At 43.5% G+C, this 14,048-nt stretch overlaps 1 protein-coding gene across 2 annotated transcripts in view; it reads right to left on the bottom strand.

Moving 5' to 3' along the window:
• The window catches only part of SLC7A7 (solute carrier family 7 member 7), a 205,120-nt gene that overhangs the window by 44,354 nt on the left and 146,718 nt on the right, over positions 1 to 14,048 (bottom strand). For both annotated transcript variants that reach the window (XM_078644874.1, XM_078644873.1), the window contains exons 3-4: positions 9,585 to 9,710; positions 8,476 to 8,620 (exon numbers count right to left, since the gene is read on the bottom strand). In XM_078644874.1, the coding sequence (XP_078501000.1) occupies positions 8,476 to 8,620; positions 9,585 to 9,710 (271 nt within the window). The remainder of the gene's footprint in view (positions 1 to 8,475; positions 8,621 to 9,584; positions 9,711 to 14,048) is intronic.

Here is a 14,048-nt window from a genome sequence, read left to right on the forward strand (position 1 = left end):
GTGTGGAGAGCCTGGGACTCACGTCTGAGCATACCCAGCCCACTCGGGGTGAAAATTGCAAAAAACACAGTTGATGGACAGAATGTAGAACAATGTCATACATTCACCCCAGTACAAGGATCTGGGCCTAAATCCATTGTTTTTTTGCACTCCACACCACCCTGGGTTAGACACTGGCTATATGCAAATCAGCTCTGACCCTGTGCCTCATGGGAACAGTCCAGTCCGAACTACCAAGCCATGTCTTTCCCAGACCGGAATCAAGCATCCAAGGACCGGTTTCTGGCTATCAGCCTTCATCAGCCTGGATAGCTTGACTCCAGTGGTGTGGAGATCCTGGGACTCACGTCTGAGCATACCCAGCCCACTCGGGGTGAAAATTGCAAAAAACACAGTTGATGGACAGAATGTAGAACAATGTCATACATTCACCCCAGTACAAGGATCTGGGCCTAAATTCATCGGTTTTTTGCACTCCACACCACCCTGGGTTAGACACTGGCTATATGCAATTCAGCTCTGACCCTGTGCCTCATGGGAACAGTCCAGTCCAAAACTACCAAGCCATGTCTTACCCAGACCGGAATCAAGCATCCAAGGACCGGTTTCTGGCTATCAGCCTTCATCAGCCTGGATAGCTTGACTCCAGTGGTGTGGAGAGCCTGGGACTCACGTCTGAGCATACCCAGCCCACTCGGGGTGAAAATTGCAAAAAACACAGTTGATGGACAGAATGTAGAACAATGTCATACATTCACCCCAGTACAAGGATCTGGGCCTAAATCCATCGTTTTTTTGCACTCCACACCACCCTGGGTTAGACACTGGCTATATGCAAATCAGCTCTGACCCTGTGCCTCATGGGAACAGTCCAGTCCGAACTACCAAGCCATGTCTTTCCCAGACTGGAATCAAGCATCCAAGGACCGGTTTCTGGCTATCAGCCTTCATCAGCCTGGATAGCTTGACTCCAGTGGTGTGGAGAGCCTGGGACTCACGTCTGAGCATACCCAGCCCACTCGGGGTGAAAATTGCAAAAAACACAGTAGATGGACAGAATGTAGAACAATGTCATACCTTCACCCCAGTACAAGGATCTGGGCCTAAATCCATCATTTTTTTGCACTCCACACCACCCTGGGTTAGACACTGGCTATATGCAAATCAGCTCTGACCCTGTGCCTCATGGGAACAGTCCAGTCCGAACTACCAAGCCATGTCTTTCCCAGACCGGAATCAAGCATCCAAGGACCGGTTTCTGGCTATCAGCCTTCATCAGCCTGGATAGCTTGACTCCAGTGGTGTGGAGAGCCTGGGACTCACGTCTGAGCATACCCAGCCCACTCGGGGTGAAAATTGCAAAAAACACAGTTCTACATTCTGTCCATCAACTGTGTTTTTTGCAATTTTCACCCCGAGTGGGCTGGGTATGCTCAGACGTGAGTCCCAGGCTCTCCACACCACTGGAGTCAAGCTATCCAGGCTGATGAAGGCTGATAGCCAGAAACCGGTCCTTGGATGCTTGATTCCGGTCTGGGAAAGACATGGCTTGGTAGTTCGGACTGGACTGTTCCCATGAGGCACAGGGTCAGAGCTGATTTGCATATAGCCAGTGTCTAACCCAGAGTGGTGTGGAGTGCAAAAAAACGATGGATTTAGGCCCAGATCCTTGTACTGGGGTGAATGTATGACATTGTTCTACATTCTGTCCATCAACTGTGTTTTTTGCAATTTTCACCCCAAATGGGCTGGGTATGCTCAGACGTGAGTCCCAGGCTCTCCACACCACTGGAGTCACGCTATCCAGGCTGATGAAGGCTGATAGCCAGAAACCGGTCCTTGGATGCTTGATTCCGGTCTGGGAAAGACATGGCTTGGTAGTTCGGACTGGACTGTTCCCATGAGGCACAGGGTCAGAGCTGATTTGCATATAGCCAGTGTCTAACCCAGAGTGGTGTGGAGTGCAAAGAAACGATGGATTTAGGCCCAGATCCTTGTACTGGGGTGAATGTATGACATTGTTCTACATTCTGTCCATCAACTGTGTTTTTTGCAATTTTCACCCCGAGGGGGCTGGGTATGCTCAGACGTGAGTCCCAGGCTCTCCACACCACTGGAGTCAAAATATCCAGGCTGATGAAGGCTGATAGCCAGAAACCGGTCCTTGGATGCTTGATTCCGGTCTGGGAAAGACATGGCTTGGTAGTTCGGACTGGACTGTTCCCATGAGGCACAGGGTCAGAGCTGATTTGCATATAGCCAGTGTCTAACCCAGAGTGGTGTGGAGTGCAAAAAATCGATGGATTTAAGCCCAGATCCTTGTACTGGGGTGAATGTATGACATTGTTCTACATTCTGTCCATCAACTGTGTTTTTTGCAATTTTCACCCTGAGTGGGCTGGGTATGCTCAGACGTGAGTCCCAGGCTCTCCACACCACTGGAGTCAAGCTATCCAGGCTGATGAAGGCTGATAGCCAGAAACTGGTCCTTGGATGCTTGATTCCGGTCTGGGAAAGACATGGCTTGGTAGTTCGGACTGGACTGTTCCCATGAGGCACAGGGTCAGAGCTGATTTGCATATAGCCAGTGTCTAACCCAGAGTGGTGTGGAGTGCAAAAAATCGATGGATTTAAGCCCAGATCCTTGTACTGGGGTGAATGTATGACATTGTTCTACATTCTGTCCATCAACTGTGTTTTTTGCAATTTTCACCCTGAGTGGGCTGGGTATACTCAGACGTGAGTCCCGGGCTCTCCACACCACTGGAGTCAAGCTATCCAGGCTGATGAAGGCTGATAGCCAGAAACTAACTGGTCCTTGGATGCTTGATTCCGGTCTGGGAAAGACATGGCTTGGTAGTTCGGACTGGACTGTTCCCATGAGGCACAGGGTCAGAGCTGATTTGCATATAGCCAGTGTCTTACCCAGAGTGGTGTGGAGTGCAAAAAAACGATGGATTTAGGCCCAGATCCTTGTACTGGGGTGAATGTATGACATTGTTCTACATTCTGTCCATCAACTGTGTTTTTTTCCAATGAAAGGGTGTTAGCTCTTTGTGAGCACTCCTCTAATGTCACTCAAGAGAGATCTTTTACATGGGGCACTGTCACCAGGGTTAGACTGGCCTCATGGGATACAGGAAGCCTCCCTGTAGGCTGCGTATTAGGGTGCTGCTTTTAGGCATGGATGAATAGAAAGATCATAAGTTACAGCCCCAAGGGAAAACAACCCGTTTTCTTCATACATCATCCCCGCCACAAAATTCCTCCTGGAGATGGTAAGACTCACTCGCTCCTTTCCAGATTGGGAGTACACTTTGAATGTTACAGTGTGGGGAAAGGGCAGTCTAGAAAATACACACTGGCAAAGCTGGACATCTGTTCTAAAACTCACCCAATCAGGTTAGTCAGCCTCTTTCTGATTTTTTTGAAGCAGCATTAAAAAGAAAGCAAGGAGAGCATCTATATTAACCAGGGTTTTGTGAATTAATTCTGACCAATTACAGATAAACTCAACCAAAGCCTTAATGGTTGCTAGACTATTATCAACATAATATGGTAATTGGGAATCAGTAACAGTAATAGCGTATGTTAATAGTATCTAACTCATCTTTTTTATGTTCTGGGATACAATGTTGATTTTAAACATTAGCAAAAAAAATGATTAGGAAGACTCAATGGGAGAGACGATAAAAGCTAAACAGCTTTGAGCTTGGATAGTTGCGATTCGATGACAGCTTGTATTGGTGGAGTACCAGCACATGCAGGCACATCAGAGTGTAGGAAATCTCTCCAAAGGAAATCTTTGCCACGGATCAAGCTACAGCAAAAGTGCAGGTTTGTGAAGATGTTTTAATGATATAGTCGATAACCAAAATTGACCTGATCTACATTCAACAGTCCATTAATCTTGCGACACAAAGCCCCATCTCCATGCTTTCCAGAGAAGTACAACTACTTCGTGGAATGCCATAGGCTCCCTAATGTAAACATACTTAAAACAATCCCGAGTGAATCTGCCATGTTAAATTTAGTAAAAGCTGCTCATGAAGGAAAACGCTTTGTGCATGCTGGGGTGTTTGCAACATTACGCACCCTGCAGGAACATTACTCGTGGCCAAAACAAACTAAACAATACATATTACACTACGAAATGTGTTAGAAAATAAAACTTTCTACATTATTAGATCCCCACCAGCTCCATAGGAGGAAGCTGTCCACCCTTTCCAAATCGTGTACCTCAATCATATCAATCCAGTACAATCGTTAAAGTAGTAGTGGTGGACTTATGCACTCGATTCAAGAGGGTATGGCCAAGCCAAACTCCATCTCCCATAGTCGTAAAAGACTTGTTAGGCTTAGTATCAATAGGTGGGGTTCAAAATGTTATTCTGGCCGAGGGCCAGCTTTTATCTCTAAAGCATTATCGGAGGCACTTGATAAGATGAGATTAAGTCTCCAATTCTCGCACCCCTTTAAGACCAGTTCAAACAGAGTCGAAGAGAGAGCTAAGAGTACATTAAAATATGACTTGACTGCAAGTCCCCAGAGAGCAATAAATAATATTCTAAGGCATGTATTGTCAATCCACTGTACTTTTGAGATGATTTTCAAAATTAAGATGTATGTATGGGAAGTTCCAGGGTGGGAGGATCTGCTTGATCAATCAGGTCTTACTCTGTTGCAGGGTTAGCAGTATCCATGGAGCAGTCTGAGTTAGACTCCATCTTCAAATCACAGGTCAACAAATGGTAGGCACTGAATGTATAAACTATAATGTGACGTTTCCAACAGCTTAACTTCTGCAAACAGAAAATGGACTAATTGCAAAACTGTTTCAGTGATAGTAGTTCTCAAAACATAAGTACAGAACTATCAGAACGTGAGACAATTCATTTCAAGGGCTTGATTATGGGAATTCTGTCAGTTCAAGGAAACAGAATAAACAAAACTGCCTTGGACTTACATCAGACTTCCTTTAACGTCGATTTCATTAGCAAACTGGTTCATAATAGTGAATTGTATTATACCAATGCTGCATACAGAATCCATTTCAGAAGTAGAGAATCTAGCTATGATAATCACAAAGCCAAGCAATGAAAGTGAAATACATAGAATCACTAGAAGAATACCACAATAAGAAACGTAAGACACCCCCCACCCGCCCCCCACTGCAACATTGTGTCTACTGGAAAGAAAAAGACCTTCAGACTTTAGGTCCTGGAGGAACTGTCTACATTCCATAGACGTTTTGCCTTGAGTTAGATGCCCTCTTGCCTCCTACTTGTGAGTGGAAAAACCTTCTAATTAAATTACAAACATAGGCTTCATTGTGCAATGATGACCTCATCTTACTGTTGAATATTATAAAGCAGCTGTTCGTCCAAGAATGCTGACTGGTTTCTACATATATCTAAAGCAACAAGAATAATACAGAAGTATCAACAATGGGAACAGTGCCTAATCCTGACGTTCGGACTAAAGCCAAGTTTGAACAAAGATTTCCATATTTTAAGTCCTCATTGAAATATAAGAATAATACTAAAAGGTATTTTATAATCAAAATACTACAACGCTTTTACGTGTCTGTTAGTAGGCACACAGTGATACATTCATTTGAATTTCTACATGCATATATTGAAAATTTTTTTCCAATTGGACAATACCCATACCAGTAATATCAGTATATGGGACAGAAAGTTGGCAGATTTAAGGATCGGAATCATTCATACTAGCATGTTACTTTCCAGAATATTTATTTTTTAATAATACGGTTCAGCAAATAACATAGGTAAGTTTCACTAATGTAAATGGGTTATTAATACCTTGGATACCAAAGGAGAATTGTTCTCATTTCTCAAACTGGGAATGGGAAGGGCACTGAATGATAATAGAGTGCAAGAAATTATTGATATTGGTTCTTTTAAAAATTCACACACGATTCAATGTTATGAAAGTTTTTCAAAAGAAGTAACAGGTCCATTAGCTAATAAGCCATCCTAAATGTTGGCAAAATTGGGTAAATGATTGGAAACTATAGGGCGACACATATATGCTTTACAGGAAAATATGAATGTTAAGGTTTTTTTTAAAGGTCCAAAAACAAGAGGGCTTATTTACAAGCCTCTTGCACCGCCGGTGCATCACTTGTAATATGGGAAAATGTGACGTACCGGTGGTGCAAGGGCCTTGTAAATAAGCCTCAAAGGATTTCAAAGCATACATAGGTAACTTAATTCTCAATGCAGTGCTTATATTAGGAACAACCTGTTTTTTTAAAAAAATGTAAACAACTGTTTGAGTACATCAGAAACCTCCTATATATGTAAACATAATGCATAATATGAATACATTTATAATTATAATGAATGCAACACAAATATAGCAGAAAATATTTGTTATTTGAGAGTGTCACTGCAAACAAGCACTTCAGTGATTTTAGAGACAATTAAAAATGGTTATTGTATCGTGAAGTTTAAAGAAGATTGCTGTTTTCTTCTAAAAGGAATCACTTATTTAGTGACTTTAATATTGTACACATATACACCCATACACACATATATTTACATATGTAGATATATATATATATATATATATATATATATATATATATATATATATATATATTAGATAGATAGATAGATAGATAGATAGATAGATAGATAGATAGATAGATAGATAGATAGATAGACAGACAGACAGACAGACACACACACACATACATACACAGACATATATACGCACACACCCTTGATTCATTAAACCCTGTTCAAAGTAATTGCGCCAAGGGGTCGAAACGTCAACATTTACATATGTGGACTGATTTTAAAATGTGATTGTGGTTGTTGACACTCACACCACGAGTGCCGTTCTTATCAACATGAACATATGTGAACTGATTTTAAAATTTGAGGTTGTCGACACTCACATCATGAGTGCCGTATCTGTCAACATATTGTCCCAATCAGTCACATGTATATATACCTGTATATAACAGAAGTGCACTTAATCACTTCATGTCACTTCCACTGCGCCATCACCATGTAGGAGCCCCTTTGATTTTTCTAAGTAATATGACTTTAGTGCCATACTCCTCTGTACCATTTTTGCAATTTAAGAATGACATTACTAAAATAAATGTAACTATTGCATAACTATAACTAACTAGCAGAGGAGTTCTTTATCTTATTATTGCCATGGAAGTCCAGTGTTACACTTCCCTCTTAGGGACCACTTACCTCTAACACCGCCATTCAACTAATCCTCACAGTCTTATTAACCAACTCAAGCGTTCGATTCCATGAGAGGAACCCAAGAGACGCGTTGCAATAGGGAACCAGTGACCACAAGAGAAAGGGTCGTGTTTTACCTCAGAAATTTAGTTCTAGGGTTGAAACATGAGACCTTGGCCAGCATATCATAGGGTCTCCACTGGGGACTGGTCTAATACATATCAAGTGAGATTCTCTGAGAGAGGAGGAATTCTAGGATGGACATTGGATGATTTAACCCCTTCCATGCTGGTGACGGCCCCCGTCCGTCATGCATCACGGTGGGCGTGTGCTGATGACGGCTGGGGGCCATCATGAACCTGCCCACTCATTAAAACGGCCGCACAGAATCGCGGCCGCGCCCAAGGGGTTAAAGAAGAGCCTCTCATTCAGTTGGAGTTTGAGTCTGGTATTGACGCTCTGCTGATTAGAGACTTGATTTCATAAAATAAACAAGAATACATCTAATGTCTCAGAACTAGGAAGATTTCCCCAGGAAGGATGTGTAGGTTGCCCCCTCTCGAGGAGATACAGGTAAAAGGCTTGTCTCTCTGTGTCTAAAATCAGATGCCACATATGGGCAGGGATACCACAGACTGGTATGAGGAGGCAGCAGGCAACCTTGACTACATCTGGGGCACACGCTCATGTCAAATATAATCATAAAGCTCATCCACTTGACTCAACAATTGTCGAGTCCACTATGAAAAACACAAGGCAGTAGGTTCTCTTTTCTGCTCTAGATTATCCATATTGCTGAGTTGCGAAGAAGCTCTAGCAGACGATACTTTAGGACTAGCTTGTATTTCCTTTTTGCAATTTAGGCTAATGCGTTTTAATTCTGTACAATAGTGCACTCGTACCCTTCTGCAAACAGGTCTGCATTAACCCCTCTACACATCCCTACATGCTTACCTCTATGTACATCAGTGCACTTTTACTGTAATTGGTACCCTCTTACCATTAAATACTAAATGTACGTTGAACACTCGTCTCTTATGGCACACGTTTATCTCAGTGCGTTTACCTTTGTTGGTGCACTACTAACCCTCTGTAAGATGGAGCAATCTTATCTTCAGGCACTTGTGCACTTTAACCTCTCTGTATGTTGGTACTGCCCTCTGTAACATTTTTATAAGAGCGCTCGTCCTTCGCTGTATTGGAGTAATCTAATATCACTCGCCCTCTCTTAGGGCTCTCTTACCTCTCGGGGTTCTTGATCTCCTCTGTGACGAAGTTGAGGGTGTCCCATCCGGAGTAAGAGAAGAGGGCAGAGTAGAGTGCTAAGGCGATGTCACCTGGATTGTAAGAAGAGCCTTCGAAGGAGTTCTCAAAGTGCTCAGATTTTCCTGGAATAGGTGAAGACAAGTCAGTCAACGTATTCATCCATATTGGATAAGAGCATTTGGAACTCCATACTCAATCACCTTGGACAGAACTATCCTCATCTCCTCACTCTTACATCTCAGGCACAAGAAACCTTATATGACTCATTTACCAGTGATGCATTAATTATGGACTCTCTCATTCAGCTCTGTAGTGTCAACTCTACAGTCATCCAAGTTTGTGATCTTGGTTCGTGATTCCCTCCTTCATCTCAGTTGAGTTGACTCCTCACTAGTGCTTAATTTGTGCTGTGATCACAGGTGGGGTTTGGGGACCAACAGTCATTTTCATCATCAGATTTTGACCCAGAGAGAGAAAAACAAAAAAGGAGAAAGAAGAAGGGCAAGAAAGTTAGAAAACCAGTGACAATAGGAGAACACAGTGATGAAAAAGTATTACAAGAGTCTGATAAAGAGGCAAGAAGCATGAACAGTGGCAAAGAAAAGATGCTCGAGGAATCAAGAGAATGCAGCCTTGTTAGATAGCCCAGTATTCAGTAGAGCCAGCTGTAGGCCCCTGTACTTATTTTATATGTATTTATTTTATTACAAAATGAGGCACTGCTCCTCACCTTTCAAGCTCGGTGTGTTACTATCTAATTCACTCAACCAGCGTGTCTGTGTTGGCTCTTGGCGCACTCGCCCAGCACATTCACTCATGCAGCTCAGTTATGTTGACTCCTGACTCATCCAGATCCGTCATGTTTAGTCCTACCTACTCACTCATCCAGCTCAATGTATTGTTCCCATACATGCTCATCCAGCTTGATTGTGTTACCACTGACCCAGTTCAATCATGTTGACTCTCAAGACAATCATCTTTCTCAGTTGTGTGGACCCAGGACAGACTCCTCTAGTGCATTTTGGTTGACTATTTGGTTTGGTTGTGATGTTTCCTAACTCAGTCAGCTGCGATGTGCACACTCACCCTGGCAGATTTTCACAATGCCTGCAATGATGACAGCGATTAGCGCCAGCACCTTTGCGTAGGTAAACATGTCTTGCACTCTTGTGCCCCATTTCACGTAGGCGCAGTTCACGAAGGTGAGCAGACCTGGGGGAGAGAAGGGAGCACATTATAAGCAGGTGCTGGTTCTTACTCTTGCCAACCTGTAAGCATATCACCGAACACTCTTCTATATTACAAGCAGGGTTCATCAATTGTTGGGATTTATGGTTTTATGTATTGTATTGCAGCATTTATATAGCACTTTCTACCCATTGGTGGGGAACCCACACAGGTAGCAAGCCATGCCAAGTAGGGTGTGTGGTTGCAGGGGTGTTGTCTTTGTTGTGGGCCTATTAAGGAAGTGTTTCCATGAGGTGGGGTTATCATGTTAGGGGACGCAATGCTTAATAGTGTGATGATTGAGGAATTGTGGGATATACAGGGCAATTCAAGATTTTAATTATCTGGCAGCAACGCTTAGTTCTGCATGTCTCTCTAAGTTGTTCACAATTATTCTTCATAGTCACAGTTCAATTTTGTGTATTTGTTGCTGCGCACGTGCAACCTATCTGAGTAATTTATGGGGCTGGTAGGTAAGAGAGTCACATGGAGAGAGTCAGAAATCGGTGATGTGATAAATAGCTAAAACTAGCAACGCTAGACTATGTTCGAGTCCTCTGAGGACTAGAACTGTTTGGTAGACCTTTTCAAAGCTTATCTGTATCTTCAGAGTATACCTATCCCGATGCTGCAGAGTGGTTAGTTGCAATGGTCATAGATAATTTTTTTAATCGCTCCATATTATCTGAATTTACTAGGACCACCAAGGTATATGTATATAGGGGCAGATTAACAAGTAACTGACGCATCTGCACAAATGCGTCAGTTTCCCTGTGCCTCCATCCAAAACCCTTTCACCACCATGGATGCGCTGAATACGGATCACATTGGCACAAGATTTGACAGATGCATCAGAAATTGTGATGCATCTGTTGGTGCAAAAGTGAAGCATTGCTGGTGTTGCTCATGATAGTGACGCAACTCCAGGAATGCGCCACAACAGATTTGTAAGTCCCATTTAAAAAGCCCTGTATCATTCCTTTTGCCTGGTCTGAGCAGGCATAAGGATTTTGACGCAGTGAAGGCGTAGAGTGATGCAGTAAAATCTAAATTTCGCTGTGCCAGTTTTACATTGCTTTTTGCGGGGGAACGCCCACCCTGCATACATTATACCTGACACAGGTATAATATGACGTAGGGCTTTACAATGTGACGCATCCCACTAGAAGCATCACACTATAAATTGCCTGCAATGTGGTGCATTGTTTACGCCCGCGCTGCATCACAAAAAGTAACGTAACGGCAGCACAAAATTGTCGCAAGGGGCTTGTAAATCTGCCCCTTAGAATGTGGTCAGACCAGCTCAAAAGTGGCTGTCATACCTCTTGATCGGTGCTTCATTTGAGCCTGTGGTTTCCAGTGCTCAGCACCGGCATGTATTTGTCAGCACCGGCACTTATGACATTCTGTCACATGGTGGCGCTGTTTGTTTCATTTAGATGCGAGCACAACAATTGTTTTAAATTAAATAAACACTATGAATGACTAATACCTGCTGCCAAAGCCATTATTTTAGTTTTGGGATCCTGGAATTTTTAGAATTGTCACACTTGTAGGAGTGTGACTGTTATTAGTTTTGTTCTTACTGTAACTGTAAACACAAGGAGATGATGGACGGAGTGCTGAAACTTTTCAACCACTCACCCCCAGTCTCAGATCTGGGTTGAATCCATCATCGCTCTTTAGCTCAATTCGCCACCCCAGTTCAGGCACAGCTATATGCATATCAGTCTTGGCCCTGTGCCCTATGGGAACAGTCCAGCCCGATCTGCCAACCCATGTCTTCCCTGGACTGGAGACAAGCATCCTGGGACCGGTTTCAGGGTAACACCCCTCGTCAGCCAGTCTTGGTTGAATCCAGTGGCAAAGTGAGCAAAAGACCCACGTCGGGGCATACCCTGCCAACTTAGGGCGAACAAAAGCAAGCACAAGGAGATGATAGCCGGAGTGCTGAAACTTTTCAGACACTCACCCAAAGTCACAGATCTGGGTTGAATTCATCATCATTCTTTAGCTCACTTCGCCACCCCAGTTCAGACACAGCTATATGCAAATCAGTCTTGGTCCTGTGCCTTATAGGAACAACCCAGCCCGATCTGCCAAGCCATGTCTTCCCTGGACCGGAAACAAGCATCCTGGGACCGGTTTTGGGGTAACACCCCATATCAGCCAGGCTAGCTTGAATCCTGTGGCAAATTAGGCAAGGGACCCCGTCTGGGCATACCCTGAAAACGTCCATCATCTCCTTGTGTTTGCTTTGTTTGCCCTAAGTTGGCAGGGTATGCCCAGAAGTGGGTTCCTTTGCTCGCTTTGCCACTGGATTCAAGCTAGCTTGCTGCTGAGGGGTGTTACCCCGAAACCGGTCCCAGGATGCTTGTTTCCGATTCAGGAAAGGAGGCTTGGCAGTTTGGCGGGACTGTTCCCATGAGGCCCAGGGTCGACTGATTTGCATATAGCTGTGCCTGAACTGAGGTGGCAAAGTGAGCTAAAGAACGATGATGGATTCAACCAAGTTCTGTGACTGGGGAAGTGAGAGTCGGAAGGTTTTGTCACTCTGTCCATCATTTCCTTGTGTCTTCTTTGTTTGCCCTAAGTTGGCAGGGTATGCCCAGAGGTGGGTCCCTTGCTCACTGTGCCACTGTATTCAGTCTAGCCTGGCTGATGAGGGGTATTACACCGAAACCGGTGGCACGATGCTTGTTTCCAGTTCAGGGAAGACCTGGCTTGGCAGTTCGGGCTGGACTGTTACCTTGAGGCACAGGGTCAAGACTGATTTGCATATAGCTGAATCTGAACTGAGGTGGCGAAGTGAGCTAAAGAACGATGATAGATTCAACACAGATCTGTGACTGGGGGTGAGTGTCTGAAAAGTTTTGGCGCTCCGTCCATCAACTCCTTGTGTTTTTACTGTAACTACACCACTGTCAGTTTTAATGGGCAGTGCAACAGGAAGTGGCTCCTTACTAGAGCCCTGCCACTTATTTATTTTACAAATTAAGCACTGCTCTTAATGTTTGGGTATGTAGCAGAACAAAAAGGAAGGTAGGTATATTTGGATGACCATTCTGTATCTGAACATTTGGCAGGAGACAGCAGTGAGCAGTAGTCAGCATTGATTATTCTCGTTCTTGATAGTGGACAGTGCCTCCAAACAGACACCGGTGACCATTCATCAGGATGTCACCACCAGGAGCACAGAGATGTTGATGGGTGAGATCCTAGCTGTTTTGATTAGGTAGGTTTTTAGATTGTACATTCTCTGGGGTGTCACCTTTTATTCTACACCCAGACTTTTTAGGAGCAACACCTTTTTTCCCCATCAGTTAGGGGAGAAGTACCAAAAAAAAAGAAGATGGGTCCAGAGTCTTCTCATTTGTATGCTTTTCCTACATTTAAAACCTTTTTATGAAATTCCCAATGTTGGCAGGAACAAGCCCCATAGTAATGTGGAGAGAACCTAATGCTTGGCACTGAAGAGCTATAATAGTCAGGGCTGTAGCTCTGCCGTATAAGGATTTATTAATCTTTTGTTTTTCTTTGTATCTTACATGGAAGTGTTGTATCTACCTATTAATATTAATGTCACAACACAATGAATATATCTTTACTTTTACTTTACTTTAAACTAATTGATACCGCGCACGAATCATCCCCAGGCGGTTCTATCGGCGCCTGAGAAAGAAGACCTCATGTATAGTGACACCTTAGAACAGAGGTCTTCAAACTTTTTTGCTCTGAGCCCCCCTAAGCAAAATGTTTTAATGTCAAGCCCCCCCCCCCAAAAAAAAACTGTACGGCAAGGATTGGGTGAGGGCTGAGTGCAAGAGGCATGGCTCATGAGATCATTTCAGGACTACTTTTTGTATAGCGCATACACCACACTAAATATGAGTCTTTTAAAACAGCAAATGAATCAAACAAAAACAGTTATTGGCCCAAAAATACTGCCACCTACAATTGAGGTGTTGTGATCCCCTCCCACTCCTGGTCCTCAACGCAACTACATTTGCTGCACAAATAATAACTTCTGTCCTGAGTTGCAGGCTATCTCTAAATCTAATCTTAAAACAGGCCCTTTCAGAAAAAAAGAGCTCCCACATGTTGTCTTCCTTTATCTACAATGGTTCCCTTTGTCCTAATATTAGAAAATAAGCTCCAATATACCTTTTTTAAAGTGAGGCAGTCATAATTGGGATGCAGTGAGCCCCAATGACTCGTAGGCCCCAGTGCTGTTAAACCTGCTTCACTAATGTTAGCTACTGCCTTGCAAATAGGGCAGTCTCCTCTGCCCTTTGTTAAAAACATGGACTCCCATCTAGCCAC

The sequence above is a fragment of the Lissotriton helveticus genome, chromosome 5_1 (genome assembly GCF_964261635.1).
Source record: "Lissotriton helveticus chromosome 5_1, aLisHel1.1, whole genome shotgun sequence".
Taxonomy (NCBI): domain Eukaryota; kingdom Metazoa; phylum Chordata; class Amphibia; order Caudata; family Salamandridae; genus Lissotriton; species Lissotriton helveticus.